Source organism: Castanea sativa, chromosome 4, assembly GCF_040712315.1.
Source record: "Castanea sativa cultivar Marrone di Chiusa Pesio chromosome 4, ASM4071231v1".
Lineage (NCBI taxonomy): Eukaryota > Viridiplantae > Streptophyta > Magnoliopsida > Fagales > Fagaceae > Castanea > Castanea sativa.
In genome coordinates this window covers 10809567-10828624 of record NC_134016.1, presented here as the reverse complement: position 1 = coordinate 10828624, position 19058 = coordinate 10809567, and the positions used below count along the sequence as shown (strand labels likewise).

The following is a 19058-nucleotide window of genomic DNA, read 5'->3' as shown; positions in this document are numbered from 1 at the left end:
CACCATGCTGCAACCTAGTGAGAGAGAGAACTGTGAAGGAAAAAAAAAAGAAAAGAGAGCTCGAGAGAGAACTAAGATAGTTAGACAGGAGAGGAGAGAGAGAGAATAAAAGAGGACTTAAAAAAATTTGCAACTCGACGCATTGCTTGTATATTTATATAAGCACTGTAGTAAATTGTAATTTTTTTTACAATATGCCTCGTAGATAAGAGGTGTTTTGTGCATTTTTGTGAATAGTATTATCTATTTTGCACTTTTATGGGTTTTACATCACCCAATGTGAATACTCTTAGAAAAGGCCCAAAATGGATCTCTAATATATACACATGAGAGAGAGAGAGAGAGAGAGAGAGATCCTTTACCGTTGATGAAATAGTAAAAAATGAATAGTTCAGACTATCTCCTTTAACGGCTTGAAACTTCAATTTTTATAAATTAGTTTCCCCAACAATAAATTAATAACAATAGCCACTTAAATTTTTTGTAAACTATTTCTTTACACAATAATTTAAAATTTTATTTAAATATTAAAACAACTCACTTAAATTTGTCAACTTAGATCTCAAATTGGATCGAAGCTAGCCTTGCAAAATGTTGAAGGATTTTTCAGTTAAAATTTTAAATAGCAAAAACTTCACTACTAACGTTTTTTACAGTTAAGTGCTTATTTCATACTGTGACAATGTCAATACTCAATTGGGCACATAGTTTGTTTAAAAGGGGCATAGTTGAGATTTAGATGGATGAGCACCAATTTTGGTTTTGTAAGTAGTGTAGGAGCAGAGTTTGTTCTTTGACATCACACAGGAAAGAAAACTGTCTAGGTAGATTTGGGTGTCAATACCTTATTCTACTCTTTTATTTGACTTTACAAGTTGAGTCATATAGAATAATCATTACCATTAGGCATTAGCACATGGGTTATGATTATGGGCCATAGATTGTTAGTATTTGTTTTTTCATTTTTTTAGGAATTTTGATGCAGGAAATGTTTAAACCTAGTTCTCTTATTCAAGGGATGAGACTTTACTAATCAAACCATATCTTGGCATAAAACTTGTTAACTATATCTTGGCTTAAGTGCCAGTTTGGTTCCACTTTAAGCAGCTAAAACGCAATTTTTCCAACTCAAAACCCAAAACTCAAACCGCGTGTTTGGTAAATTATTGCAAATGCATGTCATAAAAAACTAACTTTTCCAAATGCGACAGACACCTGCGTTATTGTGTGGCAGCTAGGGAGCTGCAGTTGCAAAACACCATAAGCATGTTATAAATATTTCAGTTGGAAAGTGAATCCATCTTCCAAATTTCCCACAATTTTTTTCTTAAAAATCCTATTTTAACCATTTGTTTTAATCATGCTCACTCATCTCTTTGATGTTTGATTGAGTGCACATTTGGTGTGTGGAAGAATATATGGAGAATTATCAAAAACATGTCATCTTTTCCATTCCATATCAAAATACCTATTATCTCTGCTTCAATGGTTCTTCATAATTTTGTTAGACTAAATGATAGGGAGGATAGGGGTTTCAAAGGTGCCAATCGAAATTCAATTCCTACTTGACAACATAATATGGAAGCAAGCAACAATTATGAGCAGAACATGAGATCTTTAACAGATCTTGAGATGGTGGTTCTTCATGATTCCATTGTTAATTCCATTTAGAGGTAATTGTTTTTTTTAAAAAGCTCAATTTCATGCCGCACTTTTTGAAACCACCACTTTTTCAAAAAGCACAATATCAAAAAATTAAACCAAACTTACCCTAAAACTTGTTTGTCTTAGAATAAAATGTTTTATACTAGGAGATACCGTTTGAGTTAGGGCTCAATAGAATAATAAGAATCAAACACGAAAAAGAGAAAAAAAAAATGCATATAGGCATTTGATTCAAATTTCAGAATTTACCTGTGTTTTGGATACACAAGCAGCTACTGTTGAGTAACACATACACAAGCAACCTGTTGTTTTGGATATTCTAAGTTAGCACTTCTTTTTTTCCCCTTTTTTTTTGGAGAGGGGGGGAGAGGAAAGCTAATATCTGGAAAAGTCATAACAATTTTATACAGAGGAAACTTTGATCAATACATAACTCTACTACTGAATTGAGCAACAAGGAGACTTTGTTACTGGCTACTATGAGTTTCCCTGTGTGCTTTGATGCTCTGTCAATCTTCTCCACACCATCTTCCCACAACGAATCAAGGTCAAGATTGCAATGAAAAAGAGAAGAGGGATGCTGACAATACAACCTCCAGATGCAAAATTTACCAGTGTCTGAGTAAAAGCCAAAACATTAATAAGATCAATTCCAGCAGTAACAGCCAGAAAACAATTTACTCTATAAGTATTGGAGAAAGATTTTCCAAATCCCATAGATGGTTCAAAGTTTTGTAATAGTAACCCTATTTCAAGCAATATAATCAGGAATTAGCATATTATTTCCAAACTATAGTGATCACTTCCAAGAGAGAGAGAGAGAGTTCTTTGATGTGACAAGTCAGTGATAGTGGGACTCACAGATTTGGTTTTTTTACGAAAATGCCACTGTATTCATTTTCATAGAATATGAAAACACCAAAAAGTTGTATTCAGTTTTTGTATTCAAATCTTTTTTTTTTTTTGGATACTAAAAATGAAAACTAAATACAAATACAAAACCAAACAAGTTTTTTAGTAGTGGATCCCACAAAAAACTGAAAATGAATACACCACTTTTTTGCTCAAACCAAATAGGCCCTTGGGTCTTAAAAAACTTAAAAGTTTGTACCCGGACCCAGTGCACAAAGCACCTACTTCTACAACGTATGGGAGAAGTGGTTGATAACCAACCTTAAAACTATTTTAGAAAAGCCTTATTCCCAAACTTGAACCCGAGATTCATCATTTCTTAGGTGGAGGGCACTTGCCATCAACCCATTGCACCAAGGTTTGACCTCTTAGGTTTTGAAAAACTTAATAATTAAAAAATATATAACTAGGATTTGAAAATGATATCAATATGAACCCATTGCAATAAATAATTACTAGAACTAATCAAGTTAAGCCACTTGGACCCAGAATGTGGCACCAATGGCTAATTCTTCTCTGAATTCCGATTTTAGGGTCCATTATGGGTAATCTTGTGTAAATCTAATCATAGAAGCTCAAGGGTTGCTGCCTCAAGACTGATTTGTACTTTGAGAAAAATAGATAGTTACCAGTGCTTTGAATATAGAACTGTTATAAGACATATGGATTGGATTTGTAAATAAAAGGTTCTTACCACCAATCCTGCAGCAAGATGAACTACAGGAACAAAAAGTTGGTCCACTTTGTTCCCTTCTGCGTATCCATTAAATGCAATGACCATGGAGAAAGTGTGAATTGTAACAAATGCAAGAGCAATGATTGCTGCAACAAATAAAAGCAATGGTTGTTAGACAAATACTCCCCATGAAACCAAAAACTTTTCAGAACATCTGCCAACTACCATTGAATCACAATGAATATTAAGTAATAAAAAAGTCCACTTATATAATTCCTAGGCTAATCCTAGGGTTCAGGAATATGGAAGTATATGAGAAAACTAATAAAAAGACTCAACTCACCAGAGACAAGAAAAAATGGTATCTGAGAGCACCTGTCAACGAAAAATGTAGCAGGACCAAATGCTGGTGTTAAGAGGCTGAGACAGAAAAACACAGCATGGGCCACTCCATGACCCAAACCACCAGCTGCATGCAATTAATTGAAATTAGCACAAATCAGATAAGAAAGGGAAGACGTTCATACACTATGTACAAAATGAAACTTACTGAAACAAATTTTCCAAAAAAAAAAAAAGAAGCAAGGTAGAGGAGAGTGGTAGTATTGCTTTAAACCATATGCATCTAACATATCACAGAGGAACAATAAGGTTCCCAATCTTGATTTAAATTCCCATTCCTCTACTGTGAAATATTGTACGTGGTGGCAGCATATAGTTGATAATTGACATCTAAGAATACATAAAATATTCCAAACATGGAAACCATAGTCTTAGGCACCTGCCATCTTTTCAATCTCCTATTAGCCCTATGATCATATATTAATGTGGTTAAATTTTTTATTTTTTTTAATTGGTAAGTTACACACGAGTTTTTAGCCCACGGCTTCACCCTTCACCTTGCTCTTATAAGGGGAGGAAGTTCCATTTGAGCTAAAGCTCATTGGCATGTGGATATGTTGAACCTTTCACCAGTTTCAGCTGTTCTCATTGTAATCTAATATAACATATCATGGAAATTTTCTCCTGATTAAGGAGCCGTATCTGGTGTATCAATCAAGTTACTATGGAAGAGAATGCACCCCCCCCCCTCTTTTTTCCTCTCCTCTCAATTAACGGTCACTAAATGTTTGTCTGTTTATTTTTTTGCTTGATATATATTCATCATGAAACCGTTCTACATTTTTCAATAGACTTCATAACTGCTTAGTTCTTGCTACTCTGGTGCTGAACTTCAGATTATTTCTAAGATCAAATGATAAGCGGTTGTACTACAATAAAGTTGTGAAATATGTCGAAAATGCTTTTTTTGGGGAGATAATTATGATTGATCTAAAATCTAATAATTACTCAAGAAATACAATTCAGTAATTGACTTATTACAATCTATCAAGCAGCTATTTCTTTTAAAAAATAAAAAAAATAAAAAAAGAAGAAAAAATAAGAACGAAGAAGAAGAAGAAACAAACAAACAAACAAAAAGCACTAAGCAGTTTCTGCACAAATTGTATCCAACAGGGATGGCAGAGATTATGTACAAAAATCTGATTTTTGAATGATTGATGACAATAAAGAGAAACAGTCACAAAGGTCAACTCAGAGGCACATTATAGGAATTTGGGGTTATGAGAAGCAACCTCATTTAAAATAGGATAGTAAAACTTATACAAAGCTTACCCAGAGAAATTTGCATCTTATCTGTCATAAATAGGCGTGGCTTTGAGACTTTGTCAGCAAAGGCATCCAACAGATCTTCCAACCTCCTATATAAAGTCCACCAGAGAAGTTAAGCAAGAGAGAGAGAGAGAGAGAGAGAGAGAGAGATGTCACAGAAATCTCCATAACCCCACAAACGTACTACCAGGAAAATCATGGTTGAAAAATCCGTATCCATATAAAATTCTAACAGAGATTATTTTTCTACTTTTTTTTTTTCTTTTTCTTTTTCTAATTAGACAGAAGATCCCAACATATATCACATAAAAATGTCATAAAGAATAAAAGAATTTTACAAGTACTGGAGAGGAAGACCAACAATTACATCTCTATCAGCAAGGTTATCATGAGCTTGGCAAGTGAGAGGTTAACAGCATTAATCAAGTTGGTGGTCTTTGCAGCATCAATGTCATTTACTGTTATTTTATTAGTTTCGAATAATTTTAATGAAGTTGATTAAAAAGGTCGTACGCAGTGCACAAAGCTCGGGTTTCTTGTGGAGTCTGAGGGAGGTCATGGCATGTAGCCTTACCCCCCGCCCCAATTTTTTGTCATTTATTTATTTTTATTTATTTTTTTAAAGAGGCTAATTCCCGGACTCAAACCAACAACCTGCGACTTTTGGTGGAAGACAATTGTCATTGCACCAAGGATTGACCTCTTATGAAGTTGATTAAAAAAGAAGAAAAAACTATAGCACTTAGAAACAAGCAGACTCTTAGGTTACGTCTGGTAATAGTTTTTGTTTTCTATTTTCAAAAACTTGTTTTTGAGAATAGAAAGAAAAAACAATTTTCTTGTATCTTGTTTGATTAGTTGAAATTAGAAAAGAATGGTTTTTTGAAGAAAAAAAAAATACTGAAATATGTTGTTATTAGTGAAATATGTTGTTATTAGGATTCAAACTCTGGTGCTAACTCATTAAATAGGATAGAATCATTAAATCATACTCAAGCTTTCATTGGCTTTGAAAACTAAAGACTAAAAACAGCCTTTTACTTGTTTTCAATTTCGTTCACAAATTGAGTTTTGAGAACAGTGTTTGTTTTCTATCCATTTTGGGTTGTCAAATAAATTTTTTTTTATCTCAAAAATAGAAAATTGTTTTTGGAAACAGAAAATACGGGGGAAAAAACAGTTATCAAACATACCCTTAGTTTTTCAAAACAGAACTTCTTTGTTTGGAGCATATAGAAGCAAGGCTCAACATACTACAACTTTAATCCCAAAATTTTGGGGTTCACTATGGATCTTCAACAAACCAATTAGAGTCAGTCACATGTATTCTTTTTTGCTATTCTATTCCATCCAAAGTCATACTTTTTGTTACTTTTTCAAAACTTTAAAATACAAATCCATCAGTTCATACAGACGAGAAACTCATAGCATGAAATTTCAAGAGGCAAACACCTGACTGTGCTCAGTAAATACATTTGCAGAATAAACAGAGCCTCATTCAAGCAGATGATGAATAAATAACATGTGCATGTATCCCACTGCAGTATCCCTAACCACAAAAAAAATAACTCCACACCCCTTTTTCCAAACTAGTGCTAGAGATTTAGAAATAAAAAGGACACACACTTTTTGGTCACCCAGACCAGTAATCTAGGGGAACTCCTAGTGGGGATTGAACCCAAGATGTTAGGGTCAACAACTCATCCCAAGCCTCTAACCACTAGGCTATACCCTAATAGGTCACACACACACACACACACACACATATTGTAAATGTAACATATATGTAATGGAAGAAATTGAACTTACTTGTAGACTCTCCAGAAAAGAAGCCGAAGGCCTTCTTGAAAAGCAATAGATGTGAATAGAAGCATACCATAAGGCCACCATGTCGTTGAATTCAGAGGAAGAAAACCCCTCCACAGTCCCGACAGCACAATCAGACTTATAAGCCATAACAGTGTACTACACAGACAAAACAAGACAAAAACTCTATAAATGTATTACATTAAAACCAACATGTGGGTAATGCTAGAATTTCTTTTTTCATTGCATTTCCTTCTCTAAGGATTTTTCTTGTATACATTCTGAGAATGAGCACAGCCATTTCTAATACCCTTTTTGTTTAATGAGGTGGAACCTCACCAAGGCAGGGCCCTTTGGACCCACCCTTTGGGGAGTAAACCACAAATACACGACCCCACCCGCTAAAACCGTGTATCAAGTAATCCACAGGAACTCCTAGTGGGGATCAAGCCCAGAATGTTGGGTCTACAGCTCATCCCAAGCCTCCAACCACTAGGCTGCCATTTCTAACACTTTTAATCTCTTCCTAACAGTAGAGGTAGAGATTCAAAAAAAAAAAAAAAAAACTTGTACTAACAAGAATTTTCACAAATCAAACTCACTTCCAATTGATCTTGAAAAGTCTAAATTACCTAACAATCAGGCTGAAAACATTATAATTAAGCATATATATACTATCAACAGTCATTTCCATATGATTTTTCTAACAAAGCACAATCCTTGAAAAAAAATTACAACTACCATTTGAGCTCAATATACGAATTAAATTACAATAAACTCAGTAATTACCTTAACAATAATACAGATATAAAATTAAAATTAAAAAAAAAATCAAACAAAATTTTCTTCTACTGATATTCAGATGTTTACACACTACCACTCTGTTTGGTTGCCGAGAAAATGGAAGGAAAAAAAAAAAACACGATCCAATAGCTATCTCACAAAATACATGAACAAAAAACCCCCCAAAGTCAAACTAAAGCTTCGTTGACCGATCATGGCACTTTCTAGAGTCCGAAATACTCTACGATTCGTAAACCCTAACTTTTTTTTTTTCCAGATACATTTTCTATGTAAAAGAAAAATGGAGAAATTGAAGAGAGAGAGAGAAACGGCGTCGTAAATAGGTACCTAGAGAGGACGGTGAGGATCAAGAAGGGCTTTTTGGAGATTACAGAGACGAAGAGGGAAAGAGACGGGCCTAGCGCAAGCAAGGCGTACCCGATCCCTGCCGCTATTGTCATCTTCAGTACTATACTCCACTGAGTCCCTTCCCACTTCTCTCTCAACTCACCAACAAAATACTGCTTTAAGTTTTGGAGGTTTTAGAATAACAATTATAATAATAATAATAAATATTGAGAATTTACAATTTATCCATGTCATGTCTACCAGTACTACGTCTATATGAATTTAATTACTTTATTTATTTATTTATTTATCTAAATTAATAAATTTAAGGGCAAATTAATAATATAAAAAAAAGGTTCAACAACTTGAGAAATATTGTTGCATCATGTATCGAGAATTAGAGGTGTTCACAATACAGGACGATTTGGTGTGGTTTTGGTCTATATTTTTATCACTGCGCTTTATAGTGCCAGGGCTGGCCCTAGGCCTAACATGGTGTTAGAAAAAATTGACCATGTGACACATAGAAAGGCCTCCAAATGTGGGGGCAGTAAGTTTTTTTTTAAAAAAATAATTAAAGAAAAAATGTGAGTTTGGATGCACTTTTTTCCAAGGCCTAAAATATAAAAGTTATGGTAGAATATTAAAAGTTTTATTACATAAGTTAAAAAAAAAAATAAGGATAAGTTTTATTACATAAGTAGTATAAATTGATATATCGCTAATCACATAACGTAATTCCATACTCATTTATTCTTTTGTTGAAGTGTTACCTCATTGCCACATCAATTTGTAAACTTTTTATAATAAAATTTATAGTAAGTTTAGCATTTTCTTAAAAAAAAAAAGAATTAATAGAAATGAAACCTAATCTCCATTAAGTGAATGAAAAATGCAAAAGTTAATACAAATTTTATAACAAAAAACTTATAAACTAATGTGAAAGTAATATGATCGGTGTCACTTAAACAATATAATAAATGAATGTTTGAATTTTTTTTTTTTTAATCGGTGATATGCTAGTTTATAAAACCTATATAGTATCATTAGCTCACTTTGGGTGAATTAGTCATATTAATAAGTATGAATTAATAATAGAATTAAAATAAAAAATATATAATAAAAAAACTAAATATTATATAAGTGATATTTAGATGTAAAAGACGCCTTTAAAATTTCCGCCTTAGGCGTCAAACTATCTTGGGCCGGCCCTGCATGGAGCGACTTAACCAAAACCATCTTCATACTGCACCTCCATTTTGTGGTTACATGGGTAGTACGGTGTGGTTTGACGTGGTGTATCATGACACAATTTAGTTAGTCTTGGGCTAGGACATTTTTCAAGATTTTGGGATGGATTGGCCCAACCTAAAGCTAATTTCTCCTTCGTTTTTGGTCAATTTTTAAAATTTTGGCCTGAGTTTTCTTTATTTTGGGTAGATTAAGAGTAGTCCAACAAGTTTTCAGATGTAAAAGGACTCATCTTTTATAATAGTATTAGTTCGGTGCGATGTTGTTTTGTGCAATTACTCCATTTTGCAAACGATTTTGGAGCTCATTTGGTTACATATTTGGGAAGTGATAATGGATTTTTTTTTTAAATGGCACGAAGTTCAAGTCATATGTGTATGAAGAACATAACATACACATAACCATAAAATATGCTTATGTATTTGTGTGTATGTATTTGTTGATCGGTCAATAGGTCAAACCAAGCTAGAATGGAGAACCCCTGCTTTCTTTAGTGGATTGGGCTACCAGGTTGGGCCTAACGAGATTTTTATGAGCTTTGAATAGGCCTTTAAAGGGCTACAAAATCTAATTAGAAAGTTTATAACCATATTGTATCACATAATTTAGAAATATCTGGAAAAAATGGGTGGGAGATAAATTTGGATTTAGATTTGCTTCAATTTTGTTTAATAATTTTGAAATCTCAATTGTTTGCTTCAATTTTCTTTTTTAAAGAAAAAAAAGTCCACGTGTCAGTGCAAGTGTATACCTTTGTCGTTAGCCACATCTTCATTTAACGACAACGACCATTTTAACACAATACCATAAATTTAGGTAAATTTGCAATGTTAAGGACTAAATTGACAAACATTTTAAAGGTTAGGGGCTAAACTAGTAACTTACCCTAAATATTTTATACAACTTGCCCAAACAAATTTGTAAAAACATAAAGTTCAACTCATGAGTGTATGTAAAGGATAACATAAACATAACATAAGCATAAAAGTTTTATATTATAAGTGATACTTCTCACTTCCAATATATGTGTAAAATTGATGATGACGCTAGAAAGGAGGACTTTTTTCGAAATCTATGTTTGTGAAAGCACGGTAAAGTGTAGAGCTTAACACTTGCTTGAATCAAACGTTGCATCTGCTTAAATTCTTCATTTGCCCTATCTTCGAGCCTATAGGTATACATGACTCCCAAAACTTCTCCTGGCTTACCCTGCAACATAATCACAAATTCAATTCACAAAAATTTGCGGAATTTATTGATATGGAATAAATTAATAATCAACTTTATTGAAATAAGAAAAAAACTCAAGTTAATGTTTATGAGTAGATTTCTATAGTGGAAAATGACTAAGAGAACAATATCAAAAGCATTGATAAAAAGCATTAAAAATGAAGAATTAGATGGATGTGAAACCTTTATTTTCAAATCTTAATTGCAACAAGTAGCAACTTTGTTATTATGGCACATGCGTAGCATCGATTTCGATTAATAGTAGTAATTGCAACACATGTCTAAACGAATTGTGCAGTTATTGTGCAAGACTAGTCAAATACTTATGAACTTTAGTGTACCTTGATTTTGCAGCTTGAATGCTTTTAGGCATAATGTCTTTATGTCGACCATCTATTCGTCTTTGCTTCTTCTGAAGTTTGGTACCAAACTTGCTGAATAGCAGCACAAGCCCTAAGCTGGGAAAGTTTTTAAATTATTATTAATTCTCAGACCCACCATCCACTTTTATACTTCATCACATAATTTTGTAACTCTTTCATTTTTAAAGGTTATTATTAACAATATAAATTATTTTTTTAGCTTAGCTGGAGAATGCTGGTTTTCAGCATTTTAGTCCCTGCTTTTCTTCAACTAGCAATTGTTTCCTACACAAATAAGGTGACTTACTAGATTTTTAGTAGCAGTCAATTTGGTGAACTCTCTCACTTTTGTTCCTCCCTGTCTATCTTAGAACTTTTTCTAGCCTTATATTCCAATCATTGCATTTTTTGTTTGTAATATATCAGATACTTAGCTCACTCTTTTATATAGTTGATTTTTCTGTTTTTGACAACCTTATGCAGTTGAATTTTGATGGTGCCTGTAAAAGTTTTTTATAGCTTGCCCAAACAAATTTGTAAAGCATTAATGGACTGAAAATTGACAAAGTTCAACTCACGTGCGCATGAAAAACATAACATAAACATAAACATAATTATATGATAAGTTTTTGTGTATGTAGGGGGAGTGATTATATAAATATATGTATATACATGTGCCTCTTAGTGAAACTTATGTTTATGTGATAATAAAGAAGATTTTGTGAAGTTCATCGTGTGATATTCAACTAAAAATTTAGGAAAGTTAACGAGGATGCATGCGGTTTAGCATCACTTAATTGTGCTTATAAAAAAAGGTCTTTGAAATGCTATACCTACATAAACTGATTAAATTCGTAGTATTCTTAGCACCAATCCATTGTATTAAATTTTTTTTTATTAGAACAAAGTGCCCCATGCAAGAAAAGTTCTCTATAGTGGCAAATATGAATACATGATTTTAACTTTTAAATATGGAAATCACGAGGCAATTGGATGCTTATACGAGGAATCATCTTTTCAAGACATTTTGGATGACTTTGTAATTTAGTGATGAAGTGAGACATGCACTCAGAGGAGTACTAACTCAAGTTATTTCACACTTTATCAAAGCTCACTTGGCTATGTAGTAGAAGCAGATAATGCTCCAATTGGTTGGTTTCCAAAAAATGATAAAGGTCGTGACCTCTGTAGTCATCATGTGTGAACTTCATTAAGTCTTAATTCTATAATTAAAAACAAGCACAAAACTCCTTGCAATCCTCTTTTACACGTTGATTCAAAGTTATTTTCTATTGGTTAGCTTGACTTTTTGAAGATAAAAAGGAAGATTATATAAGGAATCATATTTTTTAAGCTAAAATCTTATTTTGGTGTTACGGTCAATTTGGTCTCTACATTTTGGTTCATGTTATTTTTAATTTACAATCAATTTGGTCTCTACTGTTAACACATTAAAATTGAGAAAGTAGATTTTTAAATAAAAAAAAAATGCTGATGTGGCATTTAAATGTCTTGAACTCTCTTGGGAACCAAACACAAAAATACAAATCAAATTAAAAACAAACCCAAATCTGAAATGCAAAGGAAATGTGGGGTTCCAGGTTAGATTTATGTTTGTAACGGCAACCACAAAACCTTTTCAAAAAAAAAAAAAAAAGATTGATGATTACGATTGTAGAACTCAAGGTTTGGCTCAGTAGTGCAATCCCTTATGGAAAAACACACTCACACACTTGACGTGCGTTTGACATGAATTATTTTTATTAATTTATTTTACTATTCAGTTTATTTTTGCTACTATGCATAGGTCCTATTGCATTTTTTAGTACTATTCATGGTCTTACTGTACTATTTTAGAATTTAGATACCTTTTAATTTTATTTACTATACTTTCGGCAAAAAGTTTTCAGTTTCAGCTAAATAAGTTGTTCCCAAAAAGATTTTGAGATAGTTTCAACATATAATAACATCTACTCCTAATGATAGGTTTTTACTATTAGACCAAAACACCAATCAGTTTTTGGTGTAAGTGGTGATTGAACCTTAGATCTCTTATTCAACTATTAGAGACTTTACCAATTGAGCTAATTGGAACTCATTACTTCTAATGTATTTAGACCATGGTTTTAAGAACCAAAACATTTTATAAATTAAAAAAAAAAGAAAAAGAGAGAGAGAGAAGGGAGGAAAACTTACTTTGACATAACTAAAAAAAGAAGAGGTTCAAAAATTTTATAATGAAGTAGGATCCTAGGTTGAATTATGATAATGTAATAATTAATTACATGTGGAAATCAATAAAATAAATTTGTAAAAATTATAATCTTGACTAAACAAATATCGAAAAAGTTTCAAATATATCTTTATTTTATTTGATGATATTTTTATAAAATTTATTATAGAGATTAGATAAATCTTTTCTTATCAAGTTTCAAGTAACTCTAATTCAGCCCCAGAAGGTATTGTAGGAGTAAACTCCAAAGCAGAGTTTATGATTAGATAGTGAAGGTTCGGCTCCAAAGGGACCATGTCACCTGCAATGTATCAAGGTGCAATTCCTGTATGAAATGCTTGAGGTCTTAGGGGGAAAGAGTTCGAGTAGCAAGGTTAGCTGCATATTATAATTATCTATAAAAAAAAATGCAATTTCTGCAATGTGATTTAAAAGGTCTAATTAGAATTTGCCAACTCAATTAAAAATACAAATATGCTCCACCTCACCCATTTACTTACAGAAGATTCAAAACCTTAAAATCTTTCTCCCCTTCGGTTAACCCCCTAAAAAAAATCAATTAATTTTTGAAATTGTGGTGTATTTAGTTTTTCTCCTTTGTGGAGAACTGTACAACATAAATCTGTAATTTTTTTTTTAATAAACATTTGTAACCAAAGCAATGTTTCTATCTTGCACCTAAAGCAGTGACAGTAATCTTATTAGCAGAATGAGGATTTTTCCACTCGATGATGTATCAATTCCCATTCGCATTCTCAATTGACAATATTAATAACACAGATGACATAATTGGTCCGTCTTCCATTCGTTGTTGTACACACAAAAGACCCACTTGGATACATCTTATCACTTCATTTGCAGAATATGATTCCTCCTTAAGTGTATCCACAATTTCCATGCCTGAAACAATTCCAGTCATGTTTCCAAATTTGTTAGAGCTGAAGACTTTTTAAGTTCACATGATTAAAAATTCAAGCTTTATTAATGAGTTCTTATTCTTACATGTCCTAGTAGGTTGAGATTATGGCCAGGGTGATCAAATCTCCAGTTTTTCTTTCTGCTTATTATCTCCAATAATAACACCCCAAAGCTAAAGACATCTGATTTCACTAAAAAATGTCCTTTTATTACTGCAGGACAAAACAAGAATTTCAATATTTGTAAGTAGGAAAACGTAATTTCAAATGGCAAAAATTAAGTATAATTCCTTAGGTGCATTACATTAAGTTTCTCCATTAAATTCAAATACATAGTTGCATTGACCAATGAAATACAAAAATTAAGTATTGTGTTTCATTGCAGTTATGTATTTGAATTTAATTGGGGTCTTTAATGTACTACACCTAAATATACTTTAGTTTTACCCAATTTCAACATACCCTTAAGGAAACTCACTATGTTCCAATTACTATCTTGGTTTTTTCTTCTGTTTGTTCTCCTAACAAAATTCTTGCAATGTCAAAGTCTGAGATTTTGGAGTTCATTCCACTATCTAGTAAGATGTTGCTTGCTTTAAGATCCCTATAGATGATTCTTAGCCTGGAATCTTGATGAAGATACAGAAATCCTCGTGCTATCCCCATAACAATGTCAAAGTACTTCTTCCAAGTCAATGATTTCTTTCTAGTCTCATCTGTAAAAAGAATAAAATCAAGAATGTTAAATCTCTTTTTCTTTATTTAAAATTGAATATTATTTTTTAGTACTAGTCAAACAAACAATATAAGCGCTCAATTAAGTAAGATGAAACAAATCAAGTGTTAGAGGTTCAGACCAAAGAAAAAGTTGTCCAAGCTTTTGTAGGGAAGGTACTCATAGATTAGCATCCTTTCTTCTTTTTACGATGTTGAAGTTTCACAATCAATATGACTTCATTCTTAAATTCCTATTATCAAAACTTTGCCACATATATTCTTCTGAATCACCACTATTTTGACGTAATAATGGGTTCTACGGAGAACTTTTTTTTAACAATTTGGTAGAATATTTTTTCTTCTGAGGAATTTCTTCCTAGCAAGTTGCTGCTAAGAAGTAATTGAAGCTCTAAATTCTTCGGAGAGAATTTCAGTGTAATTATCCACAGTGCTTTTAATTAGGTATATCATCATGGTTATTTAGTTGTACAGGCAACGAATATTTGGTTATTTCCCGTATAGGAAATTCTTTTTTCTTTTTAATTTCTGGACTTCTTTTAATTAACGTTTTTTTTAGAAAAAAAAAATTTTAATACTAAATTAAGGTCAAAACTATTGCCTCTTATGTTGAGTAGTATTAATGGATCACTTACATTAAAATTAAGAAAATTAAATTGACACTTGGAGCAAAATTAGACTAAAATTAGAAGCTAATTTTGATATTGATTGTGTGACTTTAATATAACTAACTTATAACTCTATGCATATGCATTAATATACTTAAAGATACATAATAAGATGTATAATATAATTCTTATATATATAATTTAAGTACTATTGATAGTCATTTTTATATTTTTTTAATTCTTTAAAAAAATTTGTAAGGATATTATTAGGTATATAAAATGTAAATTGTCCATGTTTAAAAAAAAAAAAAAATTATTGTGAAGCACTTTTTTAATTTTACGATACATTTATTCTAGACTCTTTGGTTTTTGTACTTAATAACTCACTTAGATGAATATATATAATGTGGTCCCACATTTGATTCTCAAATTAAGGAATAAAACTCTTTAAAATTAAATCATTTGGGACACATGGCGCAAAATTGGAACTCTAATTTAGAATTTTAATTTGAGTTTTTCTTAGCCTCACTTATTATTATATATATAGATATATAGATTAGTGTGTAACCTTGTGCACATGCATATGTACAATTAAAAACAATCTCAATTACACAATTCAAATTATACATTTTTTTGAGAAGAGGTACATATTCAAGGGTGTCAAATGGGTGGGTTTGGGGTGGGCATAATTGGGTTGGGTATATAAAACCTATTTACCCCTTAAAACCCATTGAACTAATTGCTTCTAACCCAAACCGAACTCAACCCAATTATTATGAGTAAAACTCTAACCCGCCCAATTACCCAGTTATCAAAATTACCAAAATGTCCCTAAAGTGAAAATGACCAAAGTACTCTAAAATCTTCAAAAATGACCAAAATACCCCAAAACCTAAAAATTACTAAAATAACCCTGAAACCTACAAAATGTCCTAAATACTCCTTAAAGCTAAAAATTTTCAAAATACCCCCCAAAGCCCAAAAAATGACTAAAATACCACCGAAACCTAAAAATTACCAAAATACCTCTAGAACTCAAAAATGACCAAAATACCCCCAAAACCTAAAAATTTCCAAAATACCCTCAAAACCCATTAAATGACTAAAATACCCCAAAAACCTAAAAAATGACCAACATAACCCCAAAGCCTAAAAATTACCAAAACACCTCTGAAACCTAAAAAAAATGGCCAAAATAACCCTGAAGCCTAAAAATTGACCAAAATAGCCCAAAACCAAAAAATGGCCAAAATACCCCTGAAACCTAAAAAATGGCCAAAATAAACCCGAGGCCAAAAATTGATGAAAATAAGCTAGAAAACGAAAAACGACCAAAATGCCCCCTAAACCTAAAAATTGCCCAAAATACCCCCACGCCTAAAAAATGATCGAAATACCTTTGAAACCTAAAAATTAACCGAAATAAAAAATAATCAAAATACCCTTGAAACCTAAATATGACCAAAATAACCCCTAAACCTTAAAATGACCAAAATATCTTCGGAACCTAAAAAATGAACAAAATACTCTGAAACCTATAAAATGAAAAAAAAAAATGCCCATTTAACCTGTAAGTCGATAAAAATACACCCTAAACCTAAGAAAATTGCCAAAATCCCCCCTAAAACTAAAAAATGACCAAAATACTCCCTAAACATAAAAAATGACAAAAATACCCCCTAAACCTAAAAAATGACCAAAATACCCTGAAAACCTAAAGAATGGCTGAAATATCCCCAAAACCTAAAAAGTGACTAAAAGACCTCCAAAACCTAGAAAATTACCGAAATAGCCCCAAAATCTAAAAATTAACGAAACAACCCTAAAACCTAAAAAATTTGTTTCATTCCCTCGAAACCTACAAAATGATTGAAATACTCTCAGAACCTTTAATTTAATGAAAATACCCTTGAAACATCCAAAATACCCCAAACCCATGTTTTGGTAATTTTAGAGGCTTTGGGTGTATTTTTTTCATCTTATAGGATTAGTGGTATGTTGGTCATTTTAGATATTTTGAGGGGTATTTTGATCGTTTTAGATGTTTCAGGGTATTTTTCATAATTTTAGTGGTTTTGGGTTGTTTGTGGCCAATTTAGAGGTTTTGGGTTTATTTGGGTCATTTTAAAGGTTAAGGGGTATTTTCATCACTTTATAGGTTTGTGGGTACTTTGGTCATTTTTTAAGTTTCAGGGGTATTTTGGTTAATTTTTAGGTTTCAGAGGTATTTTGGTCATTTTATAGTTTTAGGAGGTATTTTCGTCATTTTTAGCTTTTAGGGTTATTTTCATCAATTTATAGATTTCAGAGTTATTTTGGTCAATTTTTAGGTTCCAGAGGGTATTTTGGTCATTTTTAGGTTTCTAGGTTATTTTGGTCAATTTTTAGGCTTTAGGGTTATTTTGGCCATTTTTTAGGTTTTAGGGGTATTTTTGTCACTTTTTAGGTTTCGGAGGTATTTTTGTCATTTTGGGTTTCAGGGGTATTTTTGTCATTTTTTGGGTTTTGGGGGTATTTTGGTAATTTTTTAGGTTTCGGGGGCTATTTTGGTAATTTTTTGGGTTTTAGGTGTATTTTAGTAATTTTTTGGCTTTTGGGGAGTATTTTTGTAATTTTTAGGTTTCAGGGGTATTTTGGTCATTTTTAGGTTTTAGGGGTATTTTGGTAATTTTAGTGGTTTTATGGTATTTTAGAGTTGGGTGATTTGTAGAAATGATACTTGGATCATAATTGGGTACCCAATTAGAACCCAATAAATATTAATGTTAATTGAGTTTAATTGGGTTAATACCCATTTAACCCAATTAACAATTGGGTGGGTTTGGGTGGGCAGATGGGTTTGGGTTGATTTTGTCACCCCTAGAATCAAATTATATATGCTATTAGCTTACACATTTTTTAAACCATACATTTCTATAATATATAAAGGTTCCTCATTTTTATATATATAAAGTTTTTTTTATTTGAGAAACATATATATATATATATATATATATATATATATATATATATATATATATATAAAGTTAGTCATACATATCTTCAAAAGTAAAAAATCATACACGAGTTACAACCTTACAGATTGTTTGGAAGTAAACTATAAATACATATATAAACTACTACAAATTATTGGCAAGTGTTAAGGGACAACCAACCAGACTACTTATATATGATCGTGACTAGATGTTTGTGTTTTGGAGCTTAAAGGTCCAATTATTTTTCAGCACAAGAATTAATGAATCACATAATAGAAGTGATTATAATACATTATTGATTCCTGTGCTGCAGGCTTTTCCAAAATGCATTTGTACTAGGGGGTGTCTAAATCAACTCGCGAACTGACCCACCAGGCCAATCCGGCCAACCCGATTCGACAACTGGGTGACCCGACGTCGGTGATGGGTCAGCGGCGGGTTGATGGCCCCAGAACTTGAGACCGGCAGGTCGGTGGCCCCAAAACTCGAGACCGGCGGGTCGGTTGACGGGTCTGAACATGAAAACCCGAAAAAACTGATTCGACCTTATTACACTGGAAAAAGTCGTCGTTTTCCGTCGATGGGAGCGTTTTGCTGGTGGTTTTAGTCCGATTAGCGGAGAAATGGCCAGATCTCTTTGAGATTCAGCGAGATCTTGTTGATATTCGGCTAGATCTCGTCGAGATCCGACTAGGTCTCGACATCTCCAGCCCGATTTGGTACAGATCTTGTGGATTTCATCAGATTTTGGCAGTGTTTTACAACTTTCAACCCCGACCGAGAACCGACCGATCTCCGGGGAGGTCCGACCACCCGAATCGACCCCTTTTTTCAGGCGACGGTGGGTTCAGAAATGGTAGACCCGAAGTACTCAAGTTGGTTC

The 19058-nt window shown here is 32.5% G+C and overlaps 1 protein-coding gene across 1 annotated transcript; it reads right to left on the bottom strand.

Moving 5' to 3' along the window:
- Positions 1–1870: 1870 nt before the first annotated feature.
- Positions 1871–8072, bottom strand: LOC142630903 (gamma-secretase subunit APH1-like). The gene is made up of 6 exons (XM_075804962.1): positions 7865–8072; positions 6737–6892; positions 4931–5016; positions 3597–3722; positions 3272–3399; positions 1871–2283 (listed from the first exon to the last, which is right to left on the bottom strand). The coding sequence occupies exons 1-6, from the start codon at positions 7975–7977 to the stop codon at positions 2143–2145; spliced, it is 750 nt and encodes a 249-aa protein (XP_075661077.1). The 5' UTR covers positions 7978–8072; the 3' UTR covers positions 1871–2142.
- Between the last annotated feature and the right edge of the window lie 10986 nt (positions 8073–19058).